The sequence below is a fragment of the Corapipo altera genome, unplaced genomic scaffold, assembly GCF_003945725.1.
Source record: "Corapipo altera isolate COAL_440 unplaced genomic scaffold, ASM394572v1 231, whole genome shotgun sequence".
NCBI lineage: Eukaryota > Metazoa > Chordata > Aves > Passeriformes > Pipridae > Corapipo > Corapipo altera.
Window position 1 is genome coordinate 394,603 of NW_020885037.1, and position 19,009 is coordinate 413,611.

Consider the following 19,009-nt stretch of genomic DNA (forward strand, 5'->3'; position numbering starts at 1 on the left):
ATCCCAAGTCCTTAACGTTGTCCTAAATCCCTAACAATGAGTGTGTCTTCCCTCCCTCTCATTCCTGGTGCTCCCCACCCCTAATTACCAGCTCCCAGGAGCACACTCAGTCCTGTGCCAGCACGTCAGGCACTGATCTCTGCTACTGCCTCTGGGTGCTCCTGTGAAGCACAGAAAAATAACCACACACACAAAACACAGCAGCTGTCACACAGGTCAGGCACTGGTGAAACCCTCTGGATCCCATCTCCCTGGGCCACAGCTCGGAGAACACCCGGAGCAGGTCTGACACAGGGAACGGCGACGCCGGTCGATGCAAACGCTGCCACCACCACGGGCCAGCCTGTGCCACGTGTGCCCTGCCCTGGGGACCTGCCAGGCAGCTGGAAGGCACTTACCCACGAGTCCCGCTCCCAGGAATGGTGACGAGGAGATGCTGTTGTGGGAGGGCATGTCCCGGTGCTCGCTGTAGTGGGGGCCTTCGCCATAGCTCTGCTGGGACAACACTGAGAGTTACACGGGAGCCAAACCCCAAAACATGGGGCTGTCAGGGCCCAGCCTCCCCCAGGCAGGGGCAAAGTCAAAGGCTCCTTGTAAAAAAAGGGGTTTTATCCTCGTGCCAAAGGAGAGTTGGGCAGTGCAGCCACGAGGATGTGGCGCTGGGAGGGGATAGGGCACCATGGTTTGCAGCTCTCAGGCAGTTTGGCACCCACCAGGTGGGAACCAGGCAGGCCCTCCCCGAGCCCGGGGGGCCAAGGGGCTAGGAAAAGGCTGGATAAATATAAATATGATTTTTTAACATATTTATATACATATATAAATCCTAAATATATAAATGAGAGCTGACAGCACAGCGACAGCTCCACTGCCGACCAGAGGGGAGGGAAAGGTGCCATTGCAAAAATGAATCACACAAAACCATTAAAACATGAGCACCTGCCAAAATAACACTGTTTCCACTAAGTTCATGTCTTTCCTCTCTTCTCCTCCCCAGGTCCAAGTCCTGAGCTGTTGCAGCGTTGACTCCTTCCCTGCAAAACCCTCCCCATGTTCTCTATCCCCACTAAGGCCACTTTGGCTGGATGATGTGGTGGATCCCCTTGGTCTCCCTTGAGTGGTGGGTGCCCAGAAAGCTTTGTCACCAGATGAAAAACCTCAGCCCACTCAGTCATGACCCCATCTGTGTGACCCCTGTCCCACCCCCACCCAGGAACACCCCTCACCCAAACCAACCCTGGGTGCAGGGAGGGGACATGCCTGAGCAGCCATGGGAGACACCCCAGTGTGGGTCTGGGGGAGGTGTTTGGAGGAGAAACCTCCAGGTAGCAAAGCCTGGGGAGATGGGGATGGGAGGCCCCTCTCCCTGCTGTCACCCCCGCAGGGTTCACAGAACCCACGTCCAAAATGGGGCAAGAGAAGCTGTTCCAGGGTTAGGGCCGATGCTCTAGAAGGCCTGGGAAAGCCCCCGTTTGTTTGGGCTGGAGCTCCTGTTTGTGCTTTGTCCTTACCCTTCCTTGGTCAAACGCGGAGCTGTTTTGATCTCCCGTTCCCCAGGAACCTGATCCCGGTCTTTCATCCAAGCCTGCCGAAAAACAGGAAGAACAAAGGTTACTCTTTGCTTTATCAGCAAAGCCTCAAAGGTGTTCTCGTAAAATTAACTCTTCCTTCTACAAACAAAACAATATTTTCATTAATAAACCACTTCCACTTGGCGTGACTGAGCCTCCCCTCTCCCTCCTCACCTTCCCACTCCTGCTGGGATTTATTCCACAAACTTCAAAGCAAATCCCACCACAGCCTGGAAATGTTTCAAAACGTGGGACAGTGGGAAGAGGAGAAACAAGTATTTTAACTCCTTTATTCCAGAGAGCACCCATCAACCTCTTCCCCCCACAGACTGATGGTGAGTCAAAAACATCCCAGTGCACCCATCCCAGTGCTCCAGCAGGACCTGATTTTTGTCCATGGAGCTACAAGGTCACGGTGTCCAGGTGTGATGTCAGCAGGGGCCATCAGAGCACACTCCTGCTTATCTCAGCTTTAGCCCTCCAAGCACATCCCTGGCAAAAGGGGATCTCACCCAGATGGCAAAGGACCAACCAGGAGGGTTTTGCAATGAGCCTGCACAGCCTGTGGGGGGAAATGAGCTCCTTTCATCGCCTGCCAGGTCCACCCAGGCTGCAGCTCTTGGGCCCACAAGGCACCCTAGGGAGCCAGAGAGTCATGGAATGGTGTGGGTTGGGAGGGATCTTTAAACTCATCTCATCCCACCCCCTGCCATGGGCAGGGACACCTTCCACTAGACCAGGTTGCTCCAACCTGGCCTTGGATACTCCCAGGGATGGGGCAGCCACAGCTGCTCTGAGAAATCTGTGCCAGGGTCTCCCCACCCTCACAGGGAAGAATTGCTTCCCAATGTCCCATCTAACCCTGTCCTCTGGCAGTGGGAATCCATTCCCCCTTGTCCTATCTCTTCAGGCTCTTGTCCCAAGTCCCTCTCCAGCTCTCCTGGATCCTCTTCAGGGAGATGCAACTTCCCACGAGGACACAAAAATCCTGGGGCGTTGCATAAGCAAAGCTCCTGAAGTTCCAGCTGATACCACGACTGCACAGAAAGAGCATTCCCGGGAAAAGAGCTTCAACCTGACTGGGCAGCAGCATTTCTGACTGTGCTGCTCCATCTCCTGCCCTGGTGGGTGACCAGGGGTTTAAAGGCTTGGGGGGTTAAATCCAGGGATTTGAGAGAGGGCTGGGTAGGGAGGGGGCATCATCTCTGGAGATGCTGCACAGACACCAGCAAGGAGAAATCCCAGCCCCTGGGAGGCTGAGCAGGGTGGATGGCACTGGCTGGAGCCATTAAACACAGGAATCCCAACCCCACGCAGGGGTTCATGGCCACACTCATGGAGTGACACGTGGCACCCCTGGCAGCATCCAGGATCCCCCCGTGGCAGCACTGGGGTCCCGGGGGCTCTCCCTGTGCTGGCCCTTCCAAAAGCCAAAGTGCCAGCAGGGATGGCCCTTCCAGGTGCCCCAGGACGCTGTGCTGGGAGCAGAGAGCTGCCTGCAGCAGTGGGGACAGTGGGATGGGGAGTGTGTGGGAGCAAGGACACGGGGGCAGGGGCAGGGGGACAGGGTTCACTCCCATTCCAGCTCGGCAAAGCTGATTATTATGGCAAACATGCCACGGATTTGTCTCCTCCGCTCCCCTCACTGTTCATTTAACCAGAAACTTCTTTCAAATTACATCCTTCTATTTCGGTGCCTTTGTGTTAATCATTTCCCCAGAGAATTGGTGTTTAATTGCTGTCTAATTTGCATAATTATGCATATTAATCTCCACGCCTAATGAATATTCATAATTCTCATTTAGATTTTGTTTTCTAATCAAAAATTTCCAATGTGATTACTGTGCAGAGCAGGGATAAGCCTCTAATAATACCTTGGATACTGGGGAGAATTACTGCCAATTCTCCCACCTCCTACTTCCTAGAATAAACTTTTGCTTTGCTAATGTGTTTTTCCAAAAGCAATTCATCTGCAATCCCTGCAAACCCCAGCGAGGCAGGAGGAAAAAAATGCTCCTTGGAGTCATTTTGCTGTCACGGGTGGTTTTAAAGCTCCCCAAGGGTCAGGGCTGAGGCACGAGCAGGATCCGCAGGCTCGGACATCCTTGGAACACCCGTCCCTCTGTGCTGGAAGGACAAGGACTGCAGCACCACAGTCTCTGGAGAGCCCTGGGCTGCCTGGAAGCCCAGGGTGAATTCTGCCCAGCTTGTGGAGTCTCCCTCACTTGAATCATCCCTTGAGACGTTCAAGAACCTTCAGCTATTCCTTTCAGATATTACAGAACAGTCTGGACACATTCCTGTGCCGCTGTGCTCTGGGATGACCCTGCTTCAGCAGGGAGGTGGGACCAGATGACCCACTAGGGTCCCTTCCAGCCTTACCCATTCTGGGATTCTGTGCCAAAATTCCTGAAAAAATAAAAATAAACCTGCCAGGCTTCCCCAAGGAAGGAGGGAGAGGAGACAGCGCGTGGCAGAGGTGACAAAAGCTGAGGGGGAGGCTCACACACCCCTTAAACAAGGAGAAACCCCTGGCACAAGCTGCTCCCACCCTGTGGTGTCACCAGCACGGCAGAGAGACCCCAGAGAGGGGCCAAACCCCCCGGGGGCTCCTATGGCAGCTGCAGAGGATGAGCTGCTCTCCAGAGTGTGTCGAGGTCCTGGGCTGCCCTCTTGGCCCCTCTGTGACCACAAAGGGGGTCACAGCAAACCAACCCTTCTTTTTTAGGAAGAAATTCCTCCCTGTGAGAGTGGGGAGGCCCTGGCACAGGTTGCCCAGAGCTGCTGTGGCTGCCCCATCCCTGGGAGTGTCCAAGGCCAGGTTGGACGGGGCTTGGAGCCACCTGGGCTAGTGGAAGGTGTCCCTGCCCATGGCAGGGGGTGGGACTGGATGAGCTTTGAGGTCCCTTCCAACCCAAACCATTCTGGGATTCTGTGATTCTATAACCCCCTAAGGACACCCAAAAGACCCCTTGCACCCTCTAAGTAGTTCCAGTGGCTGCCAAGGTGAAGTGAGGTTATCACTGTCCCACCCTTGTGGCCAAGAGCATCCCATGGCTCTGGAAGCAGCCAAGGCTCCATCACCTCCAAAGGTGCCCATGCCAGCTCTTTGTCTGATGTCTCCTGGAAAATAAGGTCTCACACCTTCCCCAGGCTGCAGCCACCAGCGTGAAAGGTGCTGGCAAAAACCTCCCATCTTCAGCCTGCAGGTGTTTGAAGAATTCAGGGATTTCTGGGACGAAGCCAGGAAAAAGCAGACTGCCCGCGCCCGACGTCTGGCATCTGTGCTGCACTCACTGCCAGCCTGCTCTTCCCTCCCCTCAGATTGGGAAGGATCTACAATTTGGCAGCAAATGCCCTCTGCCAGCCCTGAGAAATCCCAGTGTTTGGCCAAAGGCAGGTGCCTCTGGAAGAGCTCCCAAAGCAGGGTTTGCTCCACTCACACCACAAAGCCCCCGAACACGGGGTCACCCCCAAATTCTGTCACACCTTCCCCAGCCCAGGGCACGTGCTGGCCATGCCCACGAGCCTGGTGCTCCCCTGGGCACAGCTGGCACTGAGCAGCCAGGCTGGATGAAGATGGAGGAAGAGGAAGGAGAAGGGGGAGGAGCGGGAAGCCGGGGTGGGACGGCCACAGCTCAGGCAGCCCCGTGATGTTGTTCTCGGGGCTCACCCAAGGGCACCCCAGCAGCCCACCCAGACCCCTCCATCCCAGTAGCTCTGGAGGCAACCCAGGTGCCCAGGGAAGGGTCAGAAGCACCTTGGGGCACCGGGCAATGTGTTTTCTGCATCACTCATGTGCTGCCCCAGGTGAGATGGAGATCCCCCGGGCATCGCCCTTGCTCCCAACGGCCTCAGCCTTGGGCACAGATGTGTTAAAGCACAGACCATCCTGGCAAAAACCATCATAATCCATGGCACCAACAGATACCATGTCCAAAGGGCCATGGAAATGCTCCAAGGGCTGAAGCCCCTCTGCTCTGGAGCCAGGCTGGGAGAGCTGGGGGGGTTCACCTGGAGAAGAGAAGGCTCCAGGGAGAGCTGAGAGCCCCTTCCAGGGCCTAAAGGGGCTCCAGGAGAGCTGGAGAGGGACTGGGGACAAGGGATGGAGGGACAGGACAAGGGGAATGGCTTCTCACTGCCAGAGGGCAGGGTGAGATGGGATATTGGGAGGGAATTGTTGGCTGTGAGGGTGGGGAGGGGCTGTCCCAGGTTTCCCAGAGCAGCTGTGGCTGCCCCTGGATCCCTGGAAGTGTCCAAGGCCAGGTTGGACAGGGCTTGGAGCAACCTGGGCTGGTGGGAGGTGTCCCTGCCCATGGCAGGGGGGCAGGATGAGATGAGCTTTAAGGTCCCTTCCAACCCAAACCACTCCACGATTCCATGATTCTGTGATTGAAAACTCCCCTGGCACCGAGCCCAGTCACGTTTGCACGAGTGAGCTCCATCCCCGCACATCCCGGTGCTGGAGCACTTGGCTCTGCCACCCTTCCAGCGCAGGGTGTGTGAGTTTTGGAGACGCCCACGTGCCCACGCTGCTGGCAGGAGCCAACTCGATTTTAAAATAACCCCATTTCCCAGCTACCCAAGTTAAGGCACACTCTCCAATTGAGAAAAGACAAAAATAGGAGCTACCTCCTCTCGCCATTAATACAGTTATTAAACTGCGTACAGATTAATTGTGCATTTTAATAACCCTGGGCATGAATATTCATAACACATTTCTTGCTCATGTTCTAATTAAAACATACTAATAGAATAAGATGTAGCTGTCAGACAGTCATTTTTTTTTCCCCCTTACGATTTTTCTGCCGCAGCCAAGAAGAGCTGACAGACAAGAGCTGTCCCAGGCTCCAGCAGGGATAAAAATAATTTAACCACATTGAGTCTCAGAAAGAAAAAAGTCCTTAGTGCAGCAACGAGCCATGGTACCAGGCTGTGGACAAGTGCCCAGTGACACAGGGCAATGGGAGTTGTTCCCCATCCAGGAGGAACCACTTTGGTCAAGAAAACAAGAAAACACGGGCAGAGAGAGATAGGACAAGGAGGAGCTGGTTTAACCTAAAGGAGGAGAGATTTAGTTTAGATGTTAGGGGAAAATTCCTCCCTGTGAGGGTGGGGAGGCCCTGGCACAGGTTGCACAGAGCAGCTGTGGCTGCCCCACCCCTGGAAGTGTCCAAGGCCAGGTTGGAGGGGGCTTGGAGCCACCAGGTTTAGTGGAAGGTGTCCCTGCCCATGGCAGGGGTGGGACTGGATGAGCTTTAAGGTCCCTTCCAGTCCAAACCATTCCAGGATTCTGTGAAAAGGCATTAAAAGGGTGTAGGGTTTTGTGATCCATCCCACATCCCACATCCCTCCTGCTCAGTTCCTGCTCTCTGCCTTCCAGCTGCCACCCACGGGGTCCCTGGAGCCGAAAATGCCTCACCAAGAGATGCTGCTCTGGTTTCCATAAGCAGAGGTCCCAAACCTCCCTGGGCACAGGTGCTGGTCCTGCCAGCAGTGTGAGCCCTGAGGTGTTTGACAGCTCTGCAGCCCCTGGTCTGAGCACAGCACTGGGATGTGCCTTGGGAGGGAGGGTGGCTCTGAGCACCAGGACGTGACCAAGCCCTCCCCAATGCCCAGCCTTTGTGCTCAGGACAAGGTCCTGAGCTGGACGAGGTCAGGAGTGGGACTAGATGATCCTTAGGGGTCCCTTCCAATGTTCTAGGATTCTGTGAAAGGTCTTTCAAAAGAAGCTCAACCCCCAGTGATACCTTAGTGAGCAAAGCTCACGGAGGGTGCAGCCCTCCCTCTGGATCCAGAGGACATGTAGGGATGTAGAGCAGGACATTTTGCTCCTGAGACTTCTCAGACACCATTTGTATGGCAAGATCCAGAGTCTTTGCTCTTAAATCCTGCACAATGGGATACCCTGAGGAGAGCACACGCTGCTGCAAAGCTGTGGTCCAGCAGGCTGAAATCATGGAATCGTTTGGGTGGGAAGGGACCTTAAAGCCCATCCAGTGCCACCCCCTGCCATGGGCAGGGACACCTTCCACTAGAACAGGTTGCTCCAAGCCCCATCCAGCCTGGCCTTGGACACTTCCAGGGATCCAGGGGCAGCCACAGCTTCTCTGGGCAACCTGTGCCAGGGCCTCCCCACCCTCACAGGGAAAAATTTCTCCCTGTGACTCGAAATGACCCAAAGGCACCTTGTTTTCACTGTCAGGAGGAGGATGCAGTGATGGGACCATCACAGGCCACAGTGGGGGGGGACACTCTGGGCTTGCTGTGCTGCTCGAGCTGTGACTGAGCTGGGCTGAGCATCTCCCTCCCCCCAGCCACCCCTGCCCCCACAATCTGCCAGTGTCCAAGCCCTCTCTCCCTAATCTGATTCCCATCAAAACCACTAGGCCAGGCTTTTTTTTTTTTTTTTAAATTCTAATAAAAAATATTTAGGCCAAATCCCTCGCACGGCTGGAGAAGGGTCACAGGCAACCACAGCTGCCACGAAGGTGGCATTGCCCATCTCTGAAGCTCTGCTGGCCACACTCTGTGCCTGTGGTGGGGCTCTGAGAGCCAGGCAGAACATCCAGCTCTGTAGCAGTGCCCGTCGGAGCAGGACAGGGATGTGGTGGCAACTGGAAGTAAAAGCCCCCAGCCAGCAGCACACGAATCTTATGGAATACACTGAGAATCATGGAATGCTTCGTGTTTTGAGGGGCCTTAAAGACCATCCAGTTCCAAACGCCCTCCAAGCCCCAGGAGGAGTTTGTCCCTCAGAGGTGGGACAGCACAGGCCACCCCGGGCAGGGACAGCGGTGCCACCGTGGTTTGATGTGAGGCAGAGGTGACAGAAGGCTGCTTGATAAACACTTCCAAATTAAGCGGCTTTGTGTCCTAATCGCCCTGGCGATCAGCCCCACAGCAAAATCTCTGCTAAAAGGGATTGGAAATCAATAAAATTAGTCAAGTAGTAATTAGCTTTAGTCCCAGGCAAAGCAGCAAAGTTGTTGTTTTTCCTGGCGAGAGTTGGCTCCTCGGAGCCACCACCAGCACTCAGCACAGAACAACCCACCCCCAGGAAAGGCTCAGGGGTGCAGGCAGAGCCCCTGCGAGGAAAAAGGGGGTGCTGGAAGCAGCTCCCAGCTCTGCCTGTTTATTTACCAGCCCCGTCCGCCCCCAAATAGGAAAAAACAGCTGTGAGTGGAGTCCTGTTTACAGGACGTCGATTGTGGACTACACAATTCGGTCACTTCCTTTTCCCGGCGCACGACAAAACAATTAGAAAGAAAAGGGAGGGGGCTAAAAAACCCACCTCAAACACCTGGAGGGCAGCACGGGGTCCCTGGCAATGCCACCCCAAAGGGCCCTGCTCATGGGGCTGCAGTGGGACGTTTTATCCCCTCCACTGCCTGGAAATTTGAGGTTGGATCCAAAGTGGTGGCGATGGTGAAGAGCAGCTGTGTCCAAGTGTCCAGGGCCAGGCTGTCCAGGAGGAGCAAGTGGGCCAGATGGCACTGCCCTCTGTGACCAGGGACAAGACCCAAGGAAAGGCTGGAGCTGTGCCAGGGGGGTTGGGATGGATCTCAGGGAAAGGTTCTTCCCCCACAGGGTGCTGGGGCACTGCCCAGGCTCCCCAGGGCAGTGGGCACGGCCCCAAGGCTGCCAGAGCTCCAGGAGTGTTTGGACAACACTGTGAGGGACAGGGTGGGATTGTTGGGGTGTCTGTGCAGGGCCAGGGGTTGGACTGGATTGATCCTCATCGGTCCATCCCAACTCAGGACATTCTGGGATTCCAAAAACAGGTGCTCTGGACCCCCACAGCCCAGCCCAGGCACCCCAAGGGGACACACCCGACTGGACCAGACCCCACTAACACAGATCCCTGCAGGATTCCTGGAGCAGACTCTGCCCGTTTGTCTGTGTGGTGATGAACGAACCAAGAACTCGAAGCCAAGACAGGCACATCCCCTGTTCCTGGGGAGCACCTGCTGCTGCCTCCCTCCCCACCAAACACACACTCAGGGATAATTTTTGACTTAAAAAAGCTGATGCCACCACTTGGGTGATCATTAATTCTTCTGCTGAGCATCTGCTCCGGCATCTCCTGCGCCCTACTCCAGTTCAGCAGTTTCTGCACACTCAGAGACGGGTTTTAGGAAATGTTTGTGGCTGGGGAAAGATGGAAAAGAACCATGGAAAAATTATCCATTCCCCATTGGGTTTGGATATGGGATGAGTATGGAGAGAAATTAAATCTACAGTCAACACCAAAATCATAGAATCACAGAATAAGCTGAGCTGGAAGGGACCCATCAGGATCATCAAGTACAACTCCTGGCCCTGCACAGGACACCCAAATTAACCAGAAAGGGGGTAAAAAAGAGTCAAAGAGCTACTTTAGTTACTCCTGGTCTTTGGAAGATGCTCCAATGTCACTGAAACTGCTCCCAAAGGACAGGGAAGGCTCCAAGGCAGCCCCAGGGTTGGTTTTGGGGATGCAGAATGTCCTAAGTTGAAAGGGACCCAAAAGAATCATCAAGTCCAACTCCTGTCCCTGCAGGACACCCCAACAATCCCACCCTGTGCATAAATAACAATAATAATAATATGCAATAATAAATAACAAAATAGTGCCTGGCACAGGGATGGGGAAGGCTTGGAAAAAACAAAATGCAACAAATAAATTCAACCATCCCTCCCTTTAGACACAAGTGTTTTTGGCAGCCCCACAGGAAGGTCCCCACTGCGTTTTGGGGAGTGGTTCTACAGCAATCAAAATAAAACTCTGCCTGCTTAAAACCATCGAGGAAATAAATCACCTGAGCCAGCCCAACCCTCTCCAAGGCCCTGCACAAGGACTGCCCGTGGTGCCTGTGGCTTCCCACTGCCAGAGGGCAGGGATAGATGGGATATTGGGAAGGAATTGTTGGCTGTGAGGGTGGGGAGGGGCTGTCCCAGGTTTCCCAGAGCAGCTGTGGCTGCCCCTGGATCCCTGGAAGTGTCCAAGGCCAGGTTGGACAGGGCTTGGAGCAACCTGGGCTAGTGGAAGGTGTGGGGTGGAATAAGATGGGCTCTAAGGTCCCTTTCCACCCAAACCATTCTGGGATTCTGTGATAGCAAAAAGCCAGTGGGAGCAAGCAAAGGCAGCGAGGCCACTGGGCCCCCCAAGTGCAGGGAAGAGCCCACTCCCTCCAGCAGAAATTCATGGAGAGCAGACAGTCCTCTCTCCCAGCCCCCAAGAGAGCCAGCAAGATGCCACAGGGAGAAAGAAAACAAACCTGTGACGACAACCAGGGGGAAGAAAATAAACTTTAAAGCTCAAAACACTTCCCCCAGCTGTAAAAACAAAGGCCAGCAACGACCAAACACGAGCACAAAGGAGTGGCATGAGAAGGGGATGGAGGATAACACAGGGCTCGACCAGTCAGTGCTTTCTGAAGGTCATCAGCCTGTGGGACAAACCCACTGTGTCCCTTGTCCTCAGCCTCTCTGAGATAGACCTCTCCATGTCCCTCATCCCCAGGTTCTCTCCGAGCCCTGTGAGAAGCAGGATGTCCAGGAGGGTCTGAGGGACAAAGTGCAGGGAAAGGGACCAAGAACAACATTGGGCTGAGTCAGACCCGTAACAGGTGTCAGAGAAGCTGCTTTTCCTTTGCTACACCTCGGGTCAGGCAGTGCTTTCCAGGAGCAGCTCTGCTCCCTCCCTGCAGACAGAGGCAGAGCCAGTGTGAGGGGACAGCAGGAACCCCACTGCCCGTGGCTGGACAGCCCCGTGGTCCCACAGCTCTGTGACAGGGGCCACAGAGGGTGGGAGAGCACGAGGGGCTGCCCTGAACCCTGGGGATGATGAGCCCTCTGCAGCTACTGGAAGCAGCCTAGGAAAAAACCAACCCTGCAGAAGAGCGAGGAGGAGGCTCAGACCCAACTCCACAGTCCCCCCTTTCCAAGAGGTGCCACACAGCACCTCAGCCCTTCCCCAGAGCACTTTGTGACAGGGGCTGGGGACACACCCGTGCCTTGAACCCAGGTTCTGGCTCAGATAGATCTTGGTGCAGGGAATTGCAGCCCTGGACATCAACAGTGCCACCGTGTCACCTCCCCACAGTGCTGCACCCTGAGGTGACCCAGTGCTGCCAACACAAGGATCCTCACTGCTCCCAGGTGTGCAGCTGGAAAACATTTCATTCTATTCACTACAGATTAAAATCCACGGAGCTGTAAGGAGTTACATCCTTGTGTGGAGCACCAGGCCCAGGGCATGCAGGAGCCCAGCTTGGAGCCCACACGTGTGTCTGTAGGACCTCTGAGGACTCCTGGGAGCTGCAGCCATGGAATCCCAGAATGGTTTGGGTTGGAAGGAAACTTAAAGCACTTCTCATTCCATCCCCTGCCATGGGCAGGGACACCTTCCACTAGCCCAGGTTGCTCCAAGTCCCCTCCAACCTGCCCTTGGACACTTCCAGGGATGGGGCAGCCACAGCTGCTCTGGGAAACCTGTGCCAGGGCCTCACCACCCTCACAGCCAACAATTCCTTCCCAGTATCCCATCTCACCCTGCCCTCTGGCACTGGGAAGCCGTTCCCCCTTGTCCTGTCCCTCCATCCCTTGTCCCCAGTCCCTCTCCAGCTCTCCTGGAGCCCCTTTAGGCCCTGGAAGGGGCTCTCATCTCTCCCTGGATCCTTCTCTTCTCCAGGTGAACCCCCCCAGCTCTCCCAGCCTGGCTCCAGAGCAGAGGGGCTCCAGCCCTTGGAGCATCCCTGTGGCTTCCTCTGGACTCTCTCCAGCAGCTCCACGTCCTTGTGCTGTTGTTCCCAGGGCTGGAGGCAGCTCTGCAGGGGGGTCTCACCTGAGGGGGTAGAGGGTCAGAATCCCCCCCTCCCCTGCTGCCCACGCTGTGGGACCAGCCCAGGGCACGGGGGGTTTCTGGGTGCCAGCACATGTGGAGCTTCTCATCCCCCCACACTCCCAGGGTCCTTCTCCTCAGGGCTGCTCTCAGTCCATTCTCCTACAAGGGAACTGAAATGCTCAGACAGCCCTGCAGAGAACCTTCACTCATGTTCTGCCTCACATGCATTCAGCAACATCAACACATTTGCTACCGCAAAACAATTTAAATTCAGTAGATCCAGGGTTATTCACGAAGCCAGGGGTTACATCCCATTAAACAGAAAGCTTTAGGGAGAAGAGCACGACTAAATCCACATCCTGGTTTTTCCAGCTCATTTATTTTACCACAAAGTTGCACACTCATGAAAGCTGCAGACACCCCACACTCACACACAGATTGCTGCCCAGAGAGAGAGAGAGAGAATTCATTTTGCTGAGTGACTGAGTGAACTCAGCAGCCTGAAGGCAGCGAGGAATGAGACACGAAGAGTCCCCTGGGATGCCCTTGGTGACCTCTCACATCCCTTGGGCCGTGGTGTATTTTACACACCCACGCAGATGCACCGAGTAGGTGCAACACCCCCCCAACACTCCTTCACTCAGCAGCATCTCCCTCTGTTTCCGCCCTGATTTGCATCTTTCCAACTATTGTTTCATTTGCAATGTAAAATCGAATCACGGCCGCGGAGACGCAACCGGGACACCAGCTTTTTTTTTTTTTCTGGGGAGCAGAAATCTTTTCCCACTTGGTTTTTCCATTACTCACCAAGCGACAAAACTGGGGACAAAAGCACGTTTACTCATAATTGACCAAAAAAAAAAAAAACCCCAAAAGTTTGCCAGAGGGGCGTTTGGGATCGAAGAGCTGGGCTCGAGCTCCGGCGGCAGAGCGCGGTGCCAGCCCTGCCTACGTGAGCCCTCCCAGCCCTCCACTGCCACAGACCTGCAGGGAGGGAGGCCAGGGGCTGTTAAAAATTAGACAAATTAAGGACTGCTTCCAAAAAATGTGGAAATTCCGCGGGGAAATGGCCAAACACACGTAGACACCACCACAGTGGCCTTGGGAGTTTGTTTGTGAGTCTCCTCTCAGCGGGGTGAGGGATGGTGGTTAATGACTTGATGCCTGCACCATCCCTGCAAACTTCCTTGGGAAAAATCAAGCCCAAAGGGCAGAGAAAGACACCCAGGAGTGGCTATTCTGCAATCCTGTGGGGTGCTGGGCAGCCCAGCACCCTCGGGCTCAGCTGGGATGCCCCGGCACAGGATGCGGCCGCGGGGCCGGCTCGGGAGCCAACGTGTTTGCCGAGACGATGATTCAGCCCACAGGAAGGATCATCTGAGAAGAATTGCTGGACACAATGAGGAAAACTTTCCCAAACAAAGTGTTCTCACCACCACCTGCCTCCCTCCCTCAGCCCCAGCTTCTGCTCGCAAGTAACCTCCAGACTCTGGTCACCACAACACAAGTTGGGTCTTTGTGTTCTCTCCTTTCCCAAGGTGAACATCTCTGGGGGCACAGTGGGATCAAGATGCCACCCTGGACCCTAAGAGGAGCAGAGGAGATGCCAACAAAGCCTCTGGCCATGCCCAGTTACAGACAGTAATCTCAGGGGTGCAAACTTCAGTAGCTGGATATGCCCAAAATACACAAGCCAGGCTTACTAAGGCACCCCTAAAGCAAACCCGAGGGTCAGAGTGTACCAGGTGCAGAGTTTTGGGGGGTAACTGCTTGTACAGCCAAAGAGTTCTCCCTCCCAGACACCAGCTCTTACAGAACTGGTCAATGTGACACCACACAGTGAGATATCTACCTGAAGAACAATTTAAAGACAGATGTGACCTATTTAGAGCTCTGCCAAATATTTCTGTAATTGAATAGACCACTGATAATTCAAACTGCATTAAAAAGGGCTGAATTCAATCCACTTGCTACTACAGAGCACCATGTTCAGAGACCACAACTCTCCCCCCCCTTCTTTACACATAAACATTTCAAGATGTTCATCTGCCCCTTCCCCTGAAAGAATCCACATCTTTGTGTAACACAGCCCATGTTCCAAATTCCTCTTGTAACCCTGGAGCCAAAAGGACAACTCACAGGAAGAGCTCACCTGAAACAAAACCACCCAAACCCACCAGCTTTGAGGCTCCAGAGGTTTCTGGTGTGCACAGTGCAGGGCCAGGGCTCACACTCTTGGCCTTGGTAGGAATCAGTGATGCTTCACACCGTGGGTTCAGGCTGCCAATCAGCCCCTGAGACTCTGTTTCTAATCACAGACTGGTCAGGGGACACCAAAAAGTTGCTCCAACCCCTCGTGCCCTGGTTTCCCTTGTCCCTAAAAGCAGATCACCACCCCCCCCCCCGGCTCCACGCGGGGCCTCAGCCCCAATGCTGGTTGGGCTGAGCTGGTGGGGAGGGTGGGTTTTCATAAATCTGGATGTGTCACCTGGCCTGGTTTGGGGTGTAGAGAAGTGCCTGGAGAGGCTCAAGGCAGAGGACAGGATGAAGGGTGGCACAGCCTCTGCCAAGGGCAACGTGGACGCCTCCCCTGGGAAATCAGTCACGGGGGTCCCGGCTCAGGCTGGGATGTGCCACCCTCAGCAGGTACTGCTGGGCTGCTCCTGCACCCCCTGGCACTACAAGGAAGGGCAAGGAGGACATCACTGAGGGATCACCATCATCCCTTTGGGCTGGGCACTCCTGGTCCCTCCCTGTCCCCGGATAAGTGGATGGCACGGGTGAGGTGCCAGTAGATGGCACTCAATGTGTAGCACGGATCCTCCCTCACAGCTCCTCTCTTTTCCAGGACTAACCAACACTTTTTTTCCTGCCTGCACGTTTCAAACCATTTCCTGGGTGCAAATTTGGTGTCCCTTAGACAGCAGCTGGCAGGAGCTGGTGCTCCTTGGTCTGATCCCTCCCGGTGGACAACAAAAAGAGCCTTGAAAAAAAACCACTGCACAGTCCCTCAGAAGCCCCGTGGAGGTCTCAGGAAAACGGGTTTTATTATTTTTATTGAGATCTTCCACATTACCTTGGGCATGCACTGACCATTGCTGGGTGATGCTGGGAAGGTGGGAGGGGATTTTCCCTCCCTGCTCCACAGCCAGTGAGGCAAACCCAGGGCAGGATCCAGCCTTGCCTCACACCCACATCCCAGCCCTCTGAGTGCTCACACATCAGGGCTATGCTGCTCACAGCAACAAGCTGCAGACAAAAAGAGACCTATTAGGTTATCTTGTCTGTGTCTCCTCTACACGATGGTTCGATTTCTGGTGCTTTTGTCAAGCCAAGCACTAACACTTCTTATCAGGAATCCCAATATAACTGTCTAGGAAAATGGACCATTAACAAGCTTCTCTGATATTTTGCTCAAAGCTTGCTTTCTTTTAACTATGAGAAGCTCAAAGCAATGTTTTCCTCTATGAACAAAAGGAGCTGCATCAGTTAAAAAGCTGGAGCTGCAGTTTGCTGGGATGATGAGAGCTGAGCTCACCCTTCTTCTGGGTGAGAAGCTGCTGTCCTGAAGAAAAGTGGCTGAATTTTCAAATGCAACTTTGAAAAGAATATATATATATATATGTACAAAAATGAGGAGGGGGGGAAAATAAAGCCACTCTTAGCCTAGTGCAGCAAGGAGAATGAGAAGGACCAAAGTCATCCCTAAACAACTGGACTGACTCCAGTGCACGAGCTTTGCTGCCAGCTCCCACCTCTGCTCCAGGGAGATCCAGGGCTACCCTGGCTGTGGACCAAGCTCCCTCTGGATCCTCACTGCACTGGGTCAGTGAGGTGGCTCAAGGCATGGCAGCTCTGGAAGGAAAGGGCCCTTCTCACCCTGCATTTATCTTGAACGAGTTCTGGGGCTCGCTGGACTTTCCAGGGGCTGCTGATCATGTAAGACAGCAGGAAACCCAAAGAAAATCAGTTCCCCATTTGGAGCACAATGTGCCCCAGAAGCCCCCAGGCTGGGGCAGGCCAAGATGGACGGGAAGAGGAAGACCTCAGCCAGCAGCTGGTTTGCAAAACCGCAGCTCCACACCTCCTGCCTCTCAGAGGCCCATCACTGCTGCCATCAGGGCAGAGGGAGCAGGGCACAGGTTGGGGAGGACCCCACCTCTGTGTAAGCTGCCCCAGCTGCTCCACCAGACCCACCCCACAGAATCAAAAGGAAACAAGCTGCTGTAAATCTCTCTGGTTCCCGGGATCCGCCGCACTCGAGGGATTGTCCACCCAGCTCCTGCCCACACTGCTCTGGTGAGGATGAGGAGCACACACTGACCTCTGGTGACCTCAGGCACGGAGCTTTAGCTCTCCCACAGAATCCCAGAATGGTTTGGGTCGGAAGGGACCGTAAAACCCATCTTGTTCCACCCCCTGCATGGGCAGGGACACCTTCCACTAGAACAGGGTGCAGACGGGAACCTGCTTCTGGGCTTGCAATATTTTGTCCATCCTGCACATTCCCTCTTATCTCGCAGCATCCCAAAGCCTCAGCTGCCCCCTGGCATCCCAGAGGGAACCCAGTCTGCACACAGGATGCCCCCTCACCTAAACACAAGCCCACGTTTATTCAAACCCCAGAGGTGCAGGTTTCCCCCCCAGCACAGCAGCCCCTGTACCCACCCCAGCTCAAAGCAGGCACCGTTTGCAGCGATTCTGACAAACTGATTTCTCTTGAGTTCAAACCCAACCCACACAAGTCACTCGAATCCAAGCCACACCATCTCCAGAGAGCCGTGCACTGGTTCCACTCCATGAGAACCCCCCCCAGGCAGTGTCACCACCCCGTACACAGGAGCTGTGCCAGTGCCCAGCTCCCTGCCTGGGGACCACGGGGCACCCCCAACCCAGGGCAACCTCGGCTGGCAACCACCCTCGTGGTGTGCTGGAGCCAGCCAGGGGTCCATCCACATCCCCTTGTCCTCCTCTGCCCTGCCCTCCCCACAGCTGGGACAGGTTTTAAGGGACCCGGGTACACTCTGTGGCAGCGACAGAGCAGACAAAGCTGAGCTGATCTTGCTCCCAAAACAGGGTCCTGTCTCCTCAAGCAGCTCTAACTCTCCCCGTTCCTGCCCAAAAGCAGGTACTCAGAGCACGGGGAGGACTCGGAGCCAGACACTCCAGCCCACCCGCCTACAAATCCCTGGAGAGCACAATTCCCAGCCGACCCACTGCAAATCACCCCTGCTCACTCCACCTCCCTCCCTCCGCCAAAAAACCCCGGCACTGCCAGATGTCTGGCGGGAAGAACCTACCCCCGAACAGCTTCTTCTGGGATGCCATGTCCACGGGGAGCAGCCCAGGAGCTCAGCACCCTGTGCCGAGCGCTCCGAGCCCGGCGCGCTCCTCCCACCCGTCCGGAGCTCGGGGAGGAGCAGGAGCAGCTCCCGGTTCCTCGTCCTGCCCACCCAGCACTGCCTGCCTTTGTCTGGGGACCGAGGGTTCGCTGGGAGGGTTCGCTGGGAGGACGGGCAGAGCCAGCGCAAGGAAAGTTAATGAAGTTGATGGAGTGGATCGGGATTACCGGGGGATTTTAGGAAGCGCTGCCCGGACAGCAAAGAGCGGCCGAGCAGCGGCTCTTCCAGATCAGGATCGCTCCCAGGCAGCCCTGGAAAAACTCATCCAAGTGCTTCAATCGTGCTCTGAGCCACAGATGAGGGTGGGGAGGCCCTGGCACAGGTTGCCCAGAGCAGCTGTGGCTGCCCCATCCCTGGAGGTGTCCAAGGCCAGGTTGGATGGGGCTTGGAGCACCCTGGGCTAGTGGAAGGTGTCCCTGCCCATGGCAGGGGGTGGGATGAGATGAGCTTTAGGATCCTTTCCAAACCACCCCGTGATTCCATTGTGTTATCTCCTTAACAGGCCAGCTCAGCACCCCTCCTGCTCCCAACCAGGGCTGCAGCTGGAGCAGTTGTTTGCCCTCTCCCAAAAGCCACCTCCACCCAACCCTGGCTCTGCCTTGGTGATCCAGGGGGCTCCCGTGGCACAGCCCTGAGCACTGGTTATTGTCTGGTTTTCTTTATCTGCAGATCTCAGAGCATTTTATAAATGTTAAACCTCAAATCCTCTCCAGGGAACAAAACTCTTTCTGCTCTATTGTACAGATAGAGAGACTTGCCCAAAAATGAGGGCAGAGCTGGGGATGTGGCAGAGCCCAGAGCTGAGCCAGCTGAGTTTTATATATCTTATATATATATATATCTCAGCACATATATACATATATATATACATATATATCAGCACAATACACAGCGACACAGATTATCCCTGGAATACTTGTGTGGACAAACACATCTCCAGCTCTTAACTCACCCTGGAAGAAGCAGTTTTGCTCTCCAGGTGGGAAAGCCTGGCATGCTGGAGCACCCAGAAAACCTCTATTTACAACTGGTGCTCCAAACCACAACGTCTCACTCATCTTTCAGTTTTCTACTTCGGGTAAAAAAAACCCCAGTTCTACAGTTTCAACTTTTTAGAAAATTATTTAAAGAAAACAGAACAAAAAACCACAATGATTTTAAAAATACAAAGCAAGCAGGGGGAGAAGGGCTGTTCTCTATTTCTGAGCTGA

The 19,009-nt window shown here is 54.7% G+C and overlaps 1 protein-coding gene across 15 annotated transcripts in view; it reads right to left on the reverse strand.

Annotated features, from left to right (window-relative positions):
• The window catches only part of TCF3 (transcription factor 3), a 76,427-nt gene that overhangs the window by 32,765 nt on the left and 24,653 nt on the right, over positions 1-19,009 (reverse strand). For 14 of the 15 annotated variants that reach the window (XR_003531796.1, XM_027668383.1, XM_027668381.1 and 11 more), the window contains exons 3-4: positions 1,509-1,582; positions 399-492 (exon numbers count right to left, since the gene is read on the reverse strand). Coding sequence is in view for 14 of the 15 variants with exons in the window: in XM_027668383.1 (XP_027524184.1) it covers positions 399-492; positions 1,509-1,582 (168 nt within the window). In the remaining variant the exon portion in view is untranslated. Of the gene's footprint in view, positions 1-398; positions 493-1,508; positions 1,583-17,696; positions 17,772-19,009 lie in introns of those variants that run through there. The other variant, XM_027668384.1, reaches the window with a different exon arrangement.